The sequence below is a fragment of the Dermacentor andersoni genome, chromosome 2 (assembly GCF_023375885.2).
Source record: "Dermacentor andersoni chromosome 2, qqDerAnde1_hic_scaffold, whole genome shotgun sequence".
Lineage (NCBI taxonomy): Eukaryota > Metazoa > Arthropoda > Arachnida > Ixodida > Ixodidae > Dermacentor > Dermacentor andersoni.
In genome coordinates, this window is record NC_092815.1 from 125,421,271 (window position 1) to 125,438,860 (window position 17,590).

Below are 17,590 nucleotides of genomic sequence, written 5' to 3' on the forward strand. Positions count from 1 at the left end.
ATTGTTTTAACTGGGCTTGTATTAGCCCTTTGAGGGTCAATGACGTAAATATATGGCGCCACGAACAGGCCCAAAATGGTCGATGCTGTATATTAACGGCACTGTCTGCATGTTTAAAAAGCATGCCTATTTCCTAACTTGTTCTTTTCTGGCATGTGCTGCCACTCTGTGGGAATACAGGAAAGTTTTTTCTCATGCCTCCCTTTCTCGGTTTCCGTTGCATGGTTTGTTTTAGACGTAGTTTGCTCCGGCACATCTATATACTACGGCTCGCGCGTTGGCTTGAGCGCGGGCAGGCGGCGGTTCGGGTTTTGTTCCATGGGCGCTTTCGGCTTCTTGCGCTCGCAAAACTGATGGCTATCTCGTTACTAATCGCTCAAAGGGCGACCGCCTGTTTCTCGCTCGTATAGTGCTCACAGGGGTGCGCATAGGAAGGATGCCGCCGTGCATGCGTTTCCTTTTCTTTTCTTTTTTGGAGACGTGTGACAACTAATTGCTTCTAGTTGGCGATAAGATGAAGATTAGCAGGTTTGTCACACATTTTGCTTTTTTGACGGGCACACAACCACACAGTTTCCTTGAGTGTGCTCACCTACGCCGTTCGATTACGCTATGAACGTAAATATTAGTGTAAGAGCAGGAACATTTCAGAGTTGCGAAATATTCTCGTGTGTGCGTTTTCTAAGCCTTGAACTATGTGTATAACAATGCATCAAATTTGTGATTCTTATAAGTTTATTTTCTTTTCTTTATTGTTGTTTATTCATGAAAAACAGTACATATATACCAACACAAAATATCTTTTTCTCACTTTACGGTCACACTAGAAAAATTGCGGTAATTTTTTTTTTTTTTGAAATAGGTCCCTCACAAGAATTGGAATCTGCAATAAAAAAAATCGACCCTGGGCGGTCGCATATGGCGAAAAAAATCAACCCTCAAGGGGTTAATGGAAGTCTACTGTAAAATAAGTTTTGGTATCTATAACCAAAATTTTGTATTTTTGGGCTCCGACTGTAGTATTTAAAGAAATTTTAAGTTGTCAACTCTGTAAGTGTGATCTAAAGGGCCAGTGTTGATGGTCGGTTCAAGGTCACGTACACTATAATTGTTCAGTATTACGAGTCCTTTGCTGGCCTTGCAGATCCGAGCTGGGACCAGCACAAGCAAGAAGCCATGGACACCATCTTTGTGCGAGAGGTCCAGCCTGGAAGTGCAGCTGACAGGGCAGGCCTTGTCACGGGTGACCGTATTGTCTCCATCAATGGGCAGCCTGTCACTGGACGCTCCTATGCGCAAGTCGTCGATCTCATCAAGAGGGGGTCAGTCCAGCTTATAATTTTGCGCCGTCGTGCTTTATCTGCTTTGTTTGATCCATGTCCTTGTGGTGTGACGTGGCTTGTTTCGCAGATGTCTATTCCTTCATGAATCACTCTTAGGCAACTGAGCACTCTGACTCATCACTTGTGCCTTAAGGGGCACCGAAGAGAGAAATGAGTTGAGCTGTATTTAGCTATTTATTTATTTGTCGTTTATTTATTTATTTATTTATTTATTTATTTATTTATTTATTTATTTAAGCTCTTGCCTGCGCAACTCGTCGTAACTCTGATACAATTCTATCACTTCCGCGTCAGTGTGAGGACTCTTCAACAATAACATTTGAAACGCGTCGTCCTCAATACCCTTCAATATATGTTTGATCTTCTCCTCCTTTGACACCGACGCATTCACCCGTTTGCAAAGGTCGACAATGTCCTCAATGTAGCTCGTGAAGTTCTCTCCGGCCTTTTGGGATCGTGTGCGCAAACGTTGTTCTGCACGAAGCTTTCGTACTGCTGGTTGACCGAAAACTTGGGTAAAGCTGGTCTTGAAGACCAACCACGAAGTGAGGTTGGCTTCATGGTTTAGAAACCATAGTTTCGCAACGTCGGTAAAATAGAACGCGACGTTTCTCAACTTGGTCACATTGTCCCACTGGTTATAGGCACTCGCTCGCTCATAAGACGAGATCCAATCTTCAACGTCTTTGTCGTCTGTGTCGGAGAAGATAGGGGGATCTCGCTGACGCAAGGCACCGGCACAGACCAAGGTGGCCGGCGCCGTTGGAGGAGTGCATGCGTCGTCAGGCATGATGGGGGGTAGAGTGCAATTCCGAAGTTCCAGAGTGGTCGAAACCCAGCACCTCCACCACTTGCTAAGAGATTTATTAGCAACGGGCGCAGGCGAATGGGTAGCAGTCACAAGCGTTCGGCCAAGGACAGCAACCTCGAGCTCATACCGGTAGCGATGGTGCTGTGGCACAGGCAGGCTACTCTTCTTCGTTACAATTTATTTATTTATTTATCCGATACCTGCAATTGCCGAAGGTGTTACAGAAGAAAGTGGCGACGAAAGGTCAAAAGTTCATAGTTACATAATGAAGTATTAGCAAATTAAATTTCAACAATACAAATAATAAAGACCATATTGAGACCATGAGAAGAGTCTCAGTAAGCCAGAAAAAATATATATAAAAATTTATTAATTTAATTATAGGGTTTTACGTACCAAAACCACTTTCTGATTATGAGGCACGCTGTAGTGGAGGACTCTGGAAATTTCGACCACCTGGAGTTCTTTAATGTGCACCTAAATCTAAGTACACGGGTGTTTTCGCATTTCGCCCCCATCGAAATGTGGCCGCCGTGGCTGGGATTCGATCCCGCAATATATATAAAAAAGAAAGATGGGCGGCAATGCCGCCTTGAAGTTCCCGCTCCAGCTAGACATGATGTGGATATCGACAGTGTCTGCTCAAACCAAGGTTAATGTGAAGTGGAGCAAAGTGGATGAAGTGGTATTCTCAAGGAACAAAGGACTGAAGTTAGCAAGTTTCGAGAACTTTCATCATGTCATAACGACTGAAATGCAAAAAAATACTTTATGGGACAGTGCAGTAGATTTCTGCTAATTTGACTCCGGTTAATTCGATTTTTAAGTTATTTCAATCCTGACAGAAGATCCCCCCTGGTTTTCATGCATTTCCTTGTGCCAAGCCTTTCATTATTTCAATCCTGAAGCTGGCCCATGCTGTATATGTCAACCTTGACTGGTCAGCACCATATTTGCAGAGTGGCAAGTCTTGAGTTGGAATGATTCCGGAATCATTATACGTTTTCAAACACCTAGGATAGAATAGCAATGGAATGAGAGCCTGACATGGCGGAATGCAGTTGGAATGAAATGAGCACATAGTCCTGGAGCACTTAATGTTGATTTTAAGCTAGGTACAAAGCCGGTAAATTTACTAATTGCACTAGGCTTTGCCAATTTATTACAATTCTCAACTTTTATTCAGTACAGGATCTTTCAGTACCTACCTATAAATGACTACCTCTGCCCCGGTATTCTACACTTTCTAAGACCCGGTTACCATCCTATGTTACAATGTTGAAGTGCATTTAAAGACAGCAACTTCTAGTTGCGATGAAAGATTCAATTTAGCTCGAGCAAGCTTGACCTACAACACAAGGACTGAGGCCAAAAAAGGGGAAGAAAAAAAAAAAAAAGAAAAAAAAATGATTGCACCCTGTGTGAGCTGACGGTGACTTGGAATGCATGCCACGTTTTTTTCACTCACCGTCCAGTATCGATTAAGCGCTATAACTAGTGGTTAGAGAGATGTGCTGGAAAAAAATGGTGCCTGTTGATGTTCCAGTTAATGTGAGACAAGAAAGATTGTTTTGCGACACATATCAATGCATTTCGCCTTTATGTTAATCATCACAGTGACAGAATAAGCTAGCTGGATGCACAACTTGCACAACATTGTAAGGTTATTTTGTTGTTTGCTTTACTCGAATAAAAATTGTTTCTGAAGAATTAAACTTTTTTGGAAATGGCGGATTTTATTTAGTATAAGGCTAACCTTGCTTGCATCATAGCTTATGCTTTGGTTGTGAATCGCATAACACCTGAGCAGCTAAAGTGATGCTAACGTCAGTGGTGGTCATAAGCAGGTAGCTATATGCTCGTATTAGCGAAATCGATGCACCATGCAGTCTGAAATTTTCGTCATGTTTGGCTGTGAAAAAACAGGCGTAATCCTAAATTGAAGAAAAACTGCATAAACATGACGAAGGAAAATTTGGATTATGGTAGCTGGATTATAAACACTATAAGTTTGCCTATAATTACCATAAAGCTTGTTTTTTTTTTAATATTTGTTTTGGAGAAGCGTAGAGAGTGACTGAGCTATTGCTCTCTCACTCTCTGTTTTATCTATTTGAGAGGAGCTTCGGAAGAGCGGATCACATTACAGGCCGGCAGCCTGTCTTGTGGTCCATTCTTCTGAAGTGACACGTTTTGGGGATACATCATTGATTTGTAGTTAGACCCCTAATGTAATGCCTGTATGGGCCTTTAGGCTACCTTGAATAAAAAAAGAAAATTTGTATTATGATCGCAAGAACTAGATATATATTGCAATCACACCAATTATTTGTGACTTCAACCCCCACAACTAACATAAGGGGCGCTATAACGTAAGGCTATTCCAAACATTTCTATTCCAATTCTACAATCAAGCCTCCGCGATTGGCCAAAACTTTTTTACACCACCCCTCCTTCGCCTGTCTGTCATGCGATGTCACGAATACCGCGATAGCTCCCAATCTGACATGACGTGTGCACACTGATTATGCATCATGCGACTGAACAAAAGAAAAATAATTATTTCTGATTTGATGCTTTTTTGCCATTAACCCTCTGCTATTGGTCAAAAGGTTTCTGGCTCCACCCACTTCACCTATCTGTTACTCAACGTCACAAAATCGCTAAAACTAATTGCGTCAAAATGTTGTGCATGTGTTACAGATGCATTAATATGTTGAAAAAAAAAACTGTATTTCTTTCTGAGTAGCCTGCCCCGTTCTCAAAGGAATAGAAGATGGCTGCCGCCAAGCGCTCAGGCACTGGCTACTCGCACCTGCTGGAGAGTATGGGTTTATTTGCGTATCACATAACTTTAACTTTTTGTGTGGCTGTATAATGTTATCGAGCCCTTTCGGCATATATACAACATTGCTCTTCTCTGCTGAGGATCCATTTTAGCGGCATTTCTAAATGTCCGTTGCACGCCACTGTGATTTTAGACAAGCCACCGCGAGCCAAATAAGGGAAAACAGACCAATCACAGACGCCGGCACCACCCTCTTCATCCGGTTACCTATTTTCAGCGGGCTGGCTCGGCCCCATCAAAACCCTCTCCACTTGAGCGTGCTCCTCGCCTCTTGTCAGCCAATTAGATAATAAAAACCGCTCAATGTAGGCAATGATATTTGTTTTAAAGAAAACAAAAGTGACCTCCTATAAACGAGGAGAGCGTTTGATTTAGCTATTCAGGCAACACTTGCTTGATTCAGGCAACACTTGTTTGATTTAGCTATTCAGGCAACAACTGCCGATGCAAGCAACAATGCTTGCATCGGCAGTTACATAAATTTGACGTCAGGAGGTTGGAATAAGAACTATTGGAATAGTCTTATGTTAGAGGGCCCAAGTGTCCACTGTTAGAAAAAGTAGATATTAAAGAGTTTACAGGCAGAAACAAAGTGCAAAGATAACAGGCCACAAAATAAGTTTGTTCTGATTCAGAAAAAATAGTAGTTAGCAATATTTGTAGTATTGTTAAGACTTCAAAAATATGTTTTTTAGTTATTAGGCATGCAAGCAGTAAACGATTATAGAAAAAGTGTTTCATTAACTGAAATTGAAGAAATGGAATAGAGTAGCCCAGCCACTCCAGGAGTAGGAATGGTGCAGCTCTCAGCATTCTGAAGCAGTGGAATTATGGGAATCTCAGCTCTCCGGAATAGAGCGGAAATCGAATGGAGGGCCCCACTCCGCAACTCTGGTCAGCACGCACGTGCCTGTCTCTAAAGGTGACCACAATTGTGACCTCATTGGCTGACGAAATGCCGAAAGTAGCTGAAAATCAGCATTTTCAGGCTGCCATCAGCAGAGTTTCATGTGAAAACGGTAGCTCACAAACAATTATGCATTTTTCTCATTCTAAGGTGCACCTTATTTATAAAAAAAAATGCACCCGAAAATTGCCTGTGCAGTACAATCGCACGAAAAACAAAAACTAAATTTGTGGCATTTGCAACAGTCTACTGTCAGGGAGCCATGGTCATTGCCACTGTCGTCTCAACATGGCAACAGAATAAGTTTTTTCGTAGGTTGGTGATGACGATGTGCTACTTTCACTACGAAGCTAATTCAAAACAGAATTAATTTTACGTGCAAAACTAGTGACCTCAAAGCTGCAGCACATATTTTTAGCATGTCGGTGTCTTGCATGCTCTGTAGGACCAACTGCCAAAGTGGTTAGTCTAGCTGCAGGCACCATCTATATATGGGTAGCTCACAATGTTACAGGGTCATTAAAAAAAATGCTGATTACTAAACACTGTGGACCACACAGAGACCACACATGTTATGGCCCATAGTGATAAAGAGCTGTCTGAAGTGACAACTGGACTAAGTGCAATTCAATTTCTATTCTGTGAAAGTAAAGTGTGTGGGTTTCATCTTTTTCTGATTTCCAGAATTGGAGGCATGCTACGTTTTTTGTGTTATAATGTCAGGTGCACATTATATTTAGGTAGGCATTGTTTTCTACTTTGAACTTGTAAAGACTGGTGCACATTTGATTCAGAGGTGCTTTAGAAGTGGGTAAATGACTGCTGTTTTTTTATGTCTCTTCTTTTAATTTGACCCACCACATAATTAGATCAATAACGTCGGTCCTATTAAACTTGAATTAACGAAAGTTGATTGTATATTCTCAATAGAAGACTAATTCTATTTCAATAGTAGCCTAATACTAATGGACTAATACACAACAGAAGGCTAACACTGTTCCTCTTCCTTTGCAGGGGTCTGTCTGTACAGCTTCTGGTTGTTCCCAAAGAAGATGACATCCTTCAGCTTGTAAGTTTTGCACTAGCAAGTGTTTGGCATACTATACTAGAGTCACAATAGTGTTATTTGTGGTCCATGGTGCCAAGCGATGTGCTGCGACTTCCAATGGTGCTGAAAAGCTGTAATATTTTTGCCCATTTCATTATCATTCAATTCCCCCTATTATACAGTACACTTCCTGTAATTCGACTCTGGTTCATTCAATTTTTCAGTTAATTCAGACCCAACTGAAGGTCCCAGCTGGTGCCCATACATTTTTGTGGGCCCAAACCTTTGTTATTTCGATCCTAAAATTGACCTTTGCCAAACTTTTCAAACTTGGCTAGTTAGTTTCGCCGCAATACAGCAGTGTTGTGCGGTGAAGCATATGCAATTCATTGCGATGAAACATACCGCATCAGTCCCAGACGGATGCCTCAGGAGCTAAATAAAGTTCTTCATACCATACCGTACCATACCATACCTAGAATAGAGAGGGGCCACTGTCACGTGAAAGGGTATGCGTTCCTTCACTATGCAGGCATGCATGCAACGTCTCCGGTCACAGGATGAGCACCTAGATGCCTAATAATCTTACCGGCAGCCATTCAGAGCTGTTTCTAATGTTGCTGTCTTGATTTACTTCCTCCATTTGCTCACCATGCGGGTCTCATGTATGAGACCGTTAACAGGGCCTAGTACGCATTCCTTCAATATATGTGTGCGTATGCGCCATGTATTTAGAAACTGAGAAAAATTTTTTTTTGGGAAAGCTAGTGATAAAGACAGTAAGATGGTAAGACTCATAACTTTGAGGGGACATGTAAAGCCAACAAAAGAGTGGGGGTCTTTCTGAAATTCTGAAGGCCTGCCAGTAAACTTATTAGGACTGTCGGTGCTTGTACTGTGACTGGAGACAGCGCACGCGCATGTCTAAACTAAGGAGCACGTGCTATGTCCCCAACAGTTGCATGTTTCCCTGCTTAATATGCTTCACCACCGGAGAGTTGTAGTGTGGCGAAGCTTACTTTCAAAACAAATACGGTCAAGCGAATCAACAGCGTGTTTCGGCGTTATTTCTGCCATTTGTTTAATTTGACCCGTCGGATAATTAGACCATTTTCGTCGGTCTCGTCAGGATGGAGTTAATGGTATTCAACTGTAATTGCTTTATTGACCTACGACAACCACATGTGCAAAGAGCTTGACTTTCTGTGCCCTAGTGCTGTCTCGAGTGCCTTTACTTCTGCTTTGCTAATGTTCTAGTATGATACTGGATTACTAAGCCTGAGCGCTGTTGATTTGTTTTTTTCTGGCAGTATTTCGCCAGCGCAGCCTATCAACCAGTGCGGAGGCCACCATGGCAGACTTCCCAGGCCCGTCCCAACACTGATGGCTCTTCTCTTCTTCCACCCCAGCGAGGACGAGGCGTGCCGACCTCCGAGCCGACTTCACCAGTACACTGCACTCCCTCGACGCACTTCCGGCCTGTCAACCCAGCTCGCCGTCGCTTTTTCGGCCTCGATCCCTCTCCACCACCGGCCATGACTGCGTCTGCCTCTGCTGCGTCTCCGCCACAGGGCACAACGCTGGGTGATGCCATTGTAGAACAAAGCGACCGAAGCAACCAGAGCAACTTGCTTGCCTCACAGCCCATGTCTCTCAGCTACCCGTCCTACCGAACGGCTGAAGTTGGCGTGCCCCGGCCAACCACCTCGTCCAAGATGCCTCCGAGTACAAGTGTTCCCATGCACCTGGGAACTCAGTTCCTCAAGCCAGAAGACCCTTGGTCCACCCAAGTCCAAGCAGACAGTGGTATTGGGAGCGTGGAAGACGCCGATTCTAAGCAGACAGCGACAGTAACGACGACTGTGACGACTACGACAGCAACGACTCATTTGGACATGGCTACCGACGATCATTCCTCCCTAAACCTCGTTGCACAGCGGTTACATCTGTTCGAATCGGGGGGCCTTCTTGCACGCTCACTCGAGAGGATGAAGCTGTATCGGAGTGAGCTTGCGCGGCTAACCTCTGGCTGTCCCGTGCCGATTGTGTCGGTGCGCGCAGCCAAGTTCGAGGAGATGGACGGCTCGGGCTCAGATGGCCGCAGGGGAGATGGTGCATCGGAGACCTCGTCACTGTCAGCAGCACCGCCGGTGTCCTTTGACCGGCTGCTGCCCTTGTCATCACCCACATCACGCATCCCTTCATTTGATCGGTCACCTGATAGCCCCATTTTCGAAGAGAAGGGGTTCTCCTCATTACCTGACCAAAGCACCCTTGCCAGGAGCAATGAGGGGAGCTCGCCGAACCTTGACAATGGCGCTGTCTGCCAAAGTGAGTGTTGCTCTTTATGTTTCATTGCTTTGGCTGCACTGCTGTGCTATATGAATTTAAGGCCCTGCAAGACCACTGTTTTCTTCTTTCCTACTTGTCAATCCTCGCAATGTTTTGTAGGCGCATTTCGATCATCAGCTGCACATTTTTATAGCCAATGACGAATACGACAATCGGCAACATTTTTGAGAGAGAGTACAGTGCCTATTCGCAGCTACTTTGGCAGTACGGAACTTACGGTATTTACTCATGTACGACCCGCCCTTTCTTTCCCCCGGATTTCTTACAGGGTTTGCGGCTTTACATAAGGCAGACTTATGGCTGCTCACTGAAGCCTTGAACTGCGGTCACAGTGCTATGCAGAATAATGTGACCACTAGCAGCCGACTACAAATGCACACACATTTAGTTGTACTCACCTCTTGTTTTGCCCTCGTCATTTGACAAGCCCGCCTCATCAGCTCTCTCCCAAAGCTGGTCGTTCTTCGTGCTATCCATCACTGTCCAAGTTTTCCATCACCTTGAAGCTCTTGATGACGTAACGAAACCACACACCATGCATTTGAAATCTAGATTCACACTTCTTGCAGTGATGTGCTTTTGAAGAGCCCGAAAGCCAGATGTAGCTAAACAGTGCACTTCAGCACAGCCGATAAGAGTTGAAGCATGCTGGATCTATTCTGCATGATCGCGATGTGGCATGACGCGGTGGGTGATATGGTGATATGGATGTGGTGTGATGACGATGATGCCGTCATCGGCAGTGCATTAACTGGTTCCACCTAGTAATGGCTTGTGCAAATTAACCATCACGAGGTTATGAACGTTACGCTTATTTAAACTTTTTTTTTTTTAAGTTTCGTGCTCCAGAGTGGAGACCTTACACGAGGTTGCACCTTCCACAAAGGTGGACCTTACATGAATAAATGTAATGAACGAGGATAAAGGGAACTGAGTGTTTCGATTTATTTATTGATCACATTATAAGAAGCCAACAACCAAGGACGCCAAGGACAACATGGGGGAAATTACTTGTACTTACTAATTAAATCAGAGTAATGATAAATCAACGTAATGTAAATGAACATGTAAATGAAACTGGATGGAAAAACAACATACTCGTGACGCCTGTGGCAGAAAGGATGTTCTACATCCACTGCCAAGGTTTGTGAATGGTGGCACTGGCTAACACTCCCAGGGTTATTTCTAGTAGTAGAAACATAAATACCCCAGAAAGCATATGGGAGAACGGTGCCGCGGTAGCTCAATTGGTAAGTGCATTGCACGCGTAATGCGAAGACGTGGGTTTGTATCCCACCTGTGGCTAGTTGTTTTTTTCATCCACTTTCATTTACACTGATTTATCATTTCTTTAATTGAATTCGTAAGTATAAGTAATTTCCCCTATGTTTTCCTTGGTGTCTTTGGTTGTTGGCTTCTTATGATATGAATAAAGGTGGTAATACAATCTGCTGCATAATTGGAATGACTGGCCAGGTATTGCAAATCTTACAGTGGTCCTGTGTGCAACTTTCTTGAATTGGCAGCTGGAAAGGTAAATTATGGAAATACCTGCATTAATGAGATGTGTTGCAAGGCTTCTTCAATAATGAATTGTTCTTCATCTTGTCACTGGAACACAGTAACATTTCTCCTGCGCAAGGGAACTGTAGAGTCAGCATTTTAAGCATAAATCGTTTGTGTGTGTGTGTGTGTGTTTGTGTATGTGTGCGGCAGTTAATCATTCATCATCATTCATTCATTATCATTCATTAAAAGCAATACATTGATGTGCACTGCCATGTGAGCAAGGGCTATACCTACCCTGAATACATTGCCTCTATTTGTGGTCGAATAGTTCTTTACAGAGAATTTATGAATGTGCTACAGGCATTGTGTGCAGCTGGTAAAAATTAGCATGGCATTATAATAATTGTAATACAGCAACGAGCCTGTCTTTTGCAAGAGTGGAGCATGAAGATGCTGTTTACTGGGCAAATCAAAGATCACCGATACCTTGTACAACGAATATTTAAAAAGAAAGTACACATGGCAGTTACCAATGTTAATCGCTGCCACATTACTTTCTTTATCCAGAATTAACATTTTCTTGCATCCAAATACTGAAACCCAGGAGTATTCAGAACACCATAAAAAACTTAAAAGCTACTTATTGGGCACTTATCACCTGTGGAAACCCAGTGTTGTATACACAAAGCATTGTTACACCTGAACTGTATACTTATTTTGTGTGTTTCGCAGCTAGACTTTGCCGACATAGATGGCTTCAAGATTAGTGGAAAAACAACTGTGTGTTGTCATAGAACAGGGATGGTCAACAGTGACAGCATTCTGACATTTTTGATGAACACATGTTGCACCTTCTGTGCAATATCATTTCGCTATTAGACTGCAAAAGAAAGTAATGGCAATTCTCAGGAATTTTTCTTTTCTGAATATTTTTATTGACACAGCGTTGTGCTGCCATTTCTGACCAGTTTGTTAAGCTGATAAGGCAAATCCTACTCACATGAGACATTAAAAACTTGGCTTGACTGTGATCATTGAAGTGTACTGCCACTATCAAACGCGAAGGCAATTATTCTTTTTTTGTCAGCTGCTGCTCATGCTGGTCCACTTTTAGCGCTGTATGCTGGTCCTTGTGGCTGTGTGGTGTGTGGTGTTTGCGTAAGCCATGTGCTCGTGCATTTGGGCTAAACATGGTAGTGCCATTACTTTTTAGGTGGCTCACGCCAACAACACCAGCTTGTCAAAAATGCACTCAAGCACAGAATGTTTCTTCACCCATTTATAAGTGGTTTTATAGGAGGAAAAGCTGACATTCACCTGGAGGCAGCACGAAGCTACAAAGGAAACCCAGATGGACTTCTTTGAAAGAAAGCTTCACAGTTAGAGAAAAACTCTTCCTATGTTGGGGATCAAATTCCATGCCACCCCTTCCCTTTCTGGGGAAGGTGCTTCAAGACTAACTGCACTGACTAGGGGGCTAGTAGATGATTGGGCAAGAGCTATTTAATTGGCAACACAAAGTGTAGGAAAATTGAGCAGGCAAATGAACTCTGCAGAAATTGGTAAGCGGAGTAAATTTTTGCAAGTGCGAAGCTTTCTTTTTCAGGAACCAATAGCACATTGCTGTAGGGTAAGGAGTAAGGCTGCTTTCATGTAAATGCCAGGATTTCCTTTCATAAAGCTTAATCTCCATTGCAGATTTTCGCAGAATTTGCTCATGGGCGATTTTTTGATGGAGGCTGACAACACAGCCTGTCATTTTGAAATCATCAGACGTTATTTAGAATCTGCCTCTTTCACGGCGCGACGGCGCATGCGCCCTGCCCTAGCGGTTTCGTCGCGAAACGTTTTGGAAGGGACGCAGTTCTTGTGCGCGCGGCCGTGTGGGTAGATATCGGGGGAAAGTACCTGAGAAAAAAAAGCGCACAGACGCTCACTGCAGCGAACACTTGTGCCGTGTACCGTGTTGAAACTCTACTGGTAGCTCGACGCTGGTGCAGTGCCGAAAAAGTGCGTAGCGTAAGACTGCAACTCCACTTTAAAACAAAAAATGGCCAGGGCTTCGTCAGGACTGCTCCGTGAACGACGTAGTTGCCGCCTTGCATTGACGACTGTCAAATTCATAGATAAACCCCTACGTTGCACTTGGGCGACATTTCAAAAACACGTTGCTGATGCAGTCTTCTTGCAGCGTCGGCCCACTCTTGCTGGCGGTAGCAGCGCGTGCCTGACTTCAGGTACTTGTTTAAGGCGTGGTAACACTGGGTCGATAGGAGACCGACAAGACGCTGATGCTGACAATTGGCCGACTATTTAGCACTGTGTCACTGAGACCGGTCGATCATAATGGGCCGACAACGATGCAACCAACGGGTGCGAGTTGTCATATAGCGCGATGGGCTTTCTTGTCGACGACAGCACCGACAAAATCACCATGCCGACCGTTATCGCTCGACCAACCCCTGCGCGACAGCCGTCGAACCGACAACGCGATAGCTGCAGCTTTCACTTGTAAATATAATTATTTGCACTCAAAATGTGTCGACATGCCTTCGAAGTTGAAATGCACAAGCTTCAGTCCTCTCAAGCCATGCACGTGAAGTTTGAGCAATTGTTGATCTTGTTTAGCGAAGGTTGGGTTAGGCCTGACCTCGTCGAGTTCGTGCATACACTACCGATAGACCTGAACTTAAAAAATAAGCAGTCAGGATGAAGGAAACCACTCTTATAGTTCAATTGTGGTTCTATAGCGATTTGATAACTACTCTTCACTTCATACGGCGCGTACACAATAAGCGGCGAAACAGCGCTGTGCCGACATCTTGTACTTTGGTCTCCGTTCCCGAACGCTGCTGGTCGCATTCCTGTAGATAGTGTGCCTGTGTGTGTTGGTGTGCTGACACATTTCTTAATTCCACAGAAGAACTGTTTATCTCTGCGTCAAACAGGAAAGAAGAGACAGTGCATTCGATACAGCAGCATAAACTCGCTCAGTAATCAACGGTGTCAGCGATGCTATCCGCGTTTTTGCGAGGGAACTACACGGCCTATAAGTGGGGGCTTGTGCTGAGCACAGTTTTCTCTAATATGATACCTTATAGTGCGCGCAAACTGTAAGTACGATGAAGTTAAAGAAAGGCGCGAATCAGTAGTAACAGCCCGTAATATATTTGTGTCTGGATCACAGTTGTAGTTGTTTAAGTGGCTTGGCCACTCATATTGACTCGTCTTGGGTAGGAACAATGCGGCTCATATGTGCAGATAATTATGTTTTACTAGGTTTTGAGATTATTTCACATCAGCGATGCATTGTTTCTACAATATCTGAAGCTATAGCAGCGATCTGAAGCTGTAGATGTAAACAGATGCATCACTTTGGCAAATCCAACGTGGAAGGCTGCGCTGGAAGGCTTCTTGAATATGCAAAACATTTAGTGAATGTCTAAAAGGAATACAAAAAGCAATGTGCAAGCACAGACATCAGCGGCAACGAACTCCAAGGCAGCGCGTCGGCAGACGGAACTCAGCGTGCCTTTATTGGCCGCGCTTCTACCACAACAGCGCACTTAGGTCTATTAACCCAGTACTGTCGATGGGTGAACGACATGCTGCCCCGGAGAAACCATTAATAATTAATCGCAATCCATGAAACGCACAACTGACACACACTCAACATAGGCGCAAGTACACAAATCAACCGGCGAAATCCCCGGCGCCCTTCCAAAATGTTTCCAGTGGCGTGCGTCAAAGAGCAGCACAGGAACATGAAACAGGCGGATTGAGTTTTGCAGCTATGTAGTTCATAGGCATTTGCAAGGACAACTGGCAGAGGCAACATATTATATTGTCACGGCTCACTTCAGACAAAAGTGGAGAGCGGTATTTAATCGAAACAATTAGAACAAGCGCTCAGTTCAGGCTTCTTCTTCTCTAGCACCCTCACTTGCACGCACGAGGTCGTCGTCCTCGTCGTCAGCGTGGTTGGGCACAGATGGCGTCGCGGCATTTGCCCCCCCCCTTCAAAGGAGCATCGTCCCGATGCTCGGCGGGTAGCACCCAGTGTCCAGCCGACCAGCAAGTGCCCATGTCATTCAGCAAAATAAGGTTTCATGCGCACCACGTGCACAGTCTCAGGCAGGTGCTGACGGCGCCTCGAGCAGGATTGGCTGTCAGGAATGACTTCATAGTTGACGTCGCTAAGGTGTCGTAGAACCTTGTACGGTCCGAAGTATCGGCGCAGAAGTTTCTCCGCGAGGCCTCGGCGGCGTACTGGAGACCAAACCCAGACTTTTTGGCCGGGCTGGTAGACGACGCATCGATGACGTTGATTGTAACGTCGCGCATCACGGTCTTGCTGGCTAGTTATGCGAACGCGTGCAAGCTGTCTTGCTTCTTCGGCGCGCTCTGTAAATTCTGCGGCGTCAGTCTCGGAATCGCTGGAATCATGAGGAAGCATAGCATCCAGCATTGTAGTCACTTCTCGACTGTGGAGGAGACGGAATGGCGTCATTCTTGTTTCTTGCCGAGCCGTATTATAAGCAAAGGTTACGTAGGGTAATATTTGGTCCCAGTTCTTGTGGTCCACATCGACATACATGCACAGCATGTCTGCGAGAGTCTTGTTGAGGCGCTCCGTAAGTCCATTGCTTTGCGGGTGATAAGCTGTCGTCCTTCTGTGTGCCGTGCCACTGAGCGTGAGTACAGTTCGCAAAAGTTCAGCCGTGAACGCGGTTCCCCTGTCGGTTACGATGACCGCTGGAGCCCCGTGCCTGAGGACGACGTTTTCGATGAAGAACTGCGCGGCTTCGGCTGCTGTGCTGCTCGGAAGTGCCTTGGTTTCTGCATAACGCGTAAGGTAATCTCTTGCAACTATGATCCACTTATTTCCTGCAGTTGATATTGGGAATGGGCCCAAAAGGTCCATCCCAATTTGTGCAAACGGTGTTTCCGGAACTTGAACGGGATGTAATAGTCCGGCAGGTTTCGTAGGTGGCACTTTTCGTCGCTGACAGTCAAGGCACGTTCGAACGTAGTGCTTCACCTGTGTTGCGAGCCGTGGCCAGTAGTATTTCTCTTTGATCCGTGCTAATGTTCTTGTGTAGCCTAGGTGGCCCGAGGTAGCTTCATCGTGACAGGCCTGCAAGATTTCACTGCGGAGAGTTTGAGGGATGACCAGTAGATATCGCTTCCCTGTTGAATTGAAGTTCCTCTTAAAAAGAACACTGTTGCGTATGCAGAATGATGACAAGTTCCTTGAGAACAATCTGGGCTTGTTTGTGGTGCGACCTTGTAAGAAATCAATTAGTGAAGCGAGCTCCTGGTCCTCTTGCTGCTGTTGAGAGATGGTAGCCGCACCAAGAATTCCTAAAAAGCCTGCGGATTCGTCATCATCTCGGCCTGACAACTCGATCGGTGATCTGGAGAGGCAGTCAGCGTCTAAGTGCTGCCTTCCCGATTTATAGACCACTGTCATGTCAAACTCTTGAAGCCGTAGGCTCCAGCGTGCCAAACGTGCAGATGGATCTTTCATGTTGGTCAACCAACAGAGAGAATGGTGGTCACTTATGACTTGAAATGGGCGGCCATATATGTACGGACGGAACTTGGTAACGGCCCATACTACAGCCAAGCATTCCTTCTCTGTGGTAGAATAGTTCGACTCGGCACGTGACAGTGTTCTACTCGCGTAAGCGATGACTCGCTCAGCGCCGTCTTGTCGCTGAACAAGGACGGCACCTAGACCGACATTGCTGGCGTCGGTGTGGATCATTGTCGGCGCATCCACGTCAAAGTGGGCAAGAACAGGTGGAGTTTGTAGACGGTGCCGCAACTCGTTAAATGCCGCCTCCTGCTCCTCGCCCCACACAAACGTGACATCTTCTCTGGTTAGGCAGGTGAGCGGTGAGGCGATGCGTGCAAAACCCGCAATAAATCGCCGGTAATATGAGCATAGGCCCAGGAAGCGTCTGACTGCCTTCTTGTCCGTAGGCCTTGAAAACTTTGCGACGGCTGCGATTTTCTCAGGATCAGGTCTGACACCTGTGTGACTTACAATGTGGCCCAAAAACTGTAGTTCTTCATAGCCAAAGTGGCACTTTTCAGGTTTTAAGGTAAGCCCAGCGGACCGTATGGCTTGAAGAACTGACCGTAGCCGACTGAGATGTTCATCAAATGTGGCAGAATAAACAATCACATCATCTAGGTACACTAAGCAAGTCTTCCACTTAAGGTCTGAGAGAACCGTATCCATTAGCCTTTGGAACGTGGCTGGGGCAGAGCACAAACCAAAAGGGAGAACTTTGAATTCATAGAGCCCATCAGGCGTCACAAACGCAGTCTTTTCGCGATCCCGCTCATCGACCTCTATTTGCCAGTATCCACTTTTTAAGTCCATCGATGAGAAGTAACGTGCATGCCGTAGCCTGTCGAGGGAATCGTCGATGCGTGGTAAGGGATACACATCTTTTTTTCGTAACCCGATTGAGCTTGCGATAATCGATACAAAACCTCAGGCTGCCATCCTTCTTCTTAACGAGTACCACGGGCGATGCCCAAGGACTTTTCGACGGCTGGATGACATCATCTTCTAGCATTTTCTTGACTTGCTGCTGTATTGCTTCACGCTCTTTCTCAGCTACGCGATACGGATGCTGTCGGATGGGTATTGCTGTTTCCTCCGTAATGATGCGGTGTTTCGTCAGTGGTGTTTGACGCACTCGGGACGTTGTAGAGAAGCAGTCCTTAAAATGGTCAATCAGTTCTCTGAGCCTTT

At 45.2% G+C, this 17,590-nt stretch overlaps 1 protein-coding gene across 9 annotated transcripts in view; it reads left to right on the forward strand.

Moving 5' to 3' along the window:
• Positions 1-17,590, forward strand: part of LOC126541152 (rho GTPase-activating protein 23-like) — a 151,766-nt gene that overhangs the window by 62,860 nt on the left and 71,316 nt on the right. For all 9 annotated transcript variants that reach the window (XR_007601632.3, XM_050187824.3, XM_050187826.3 and 6 more), the window contains 3 exons: positions 1,145-1,322; positions 6,924-6,978; positions 8,268-9,288. Coding sequence is in view for 8 of the 9 variants with exons in the window: in XM_050187824.3 (XP_050043781.1) it covers positions 1,145-1,322; positions 6,924-6,978; positions 8,268-9,288 (1,254 nt within the window). In the remaining variant the exon portion in view is untranslated. The remainder of the gene's footprint in view (positions 1-1,144; positions 1,323-6,923; positions 6,979-8,267; positions 9,289-17,590) is intronic.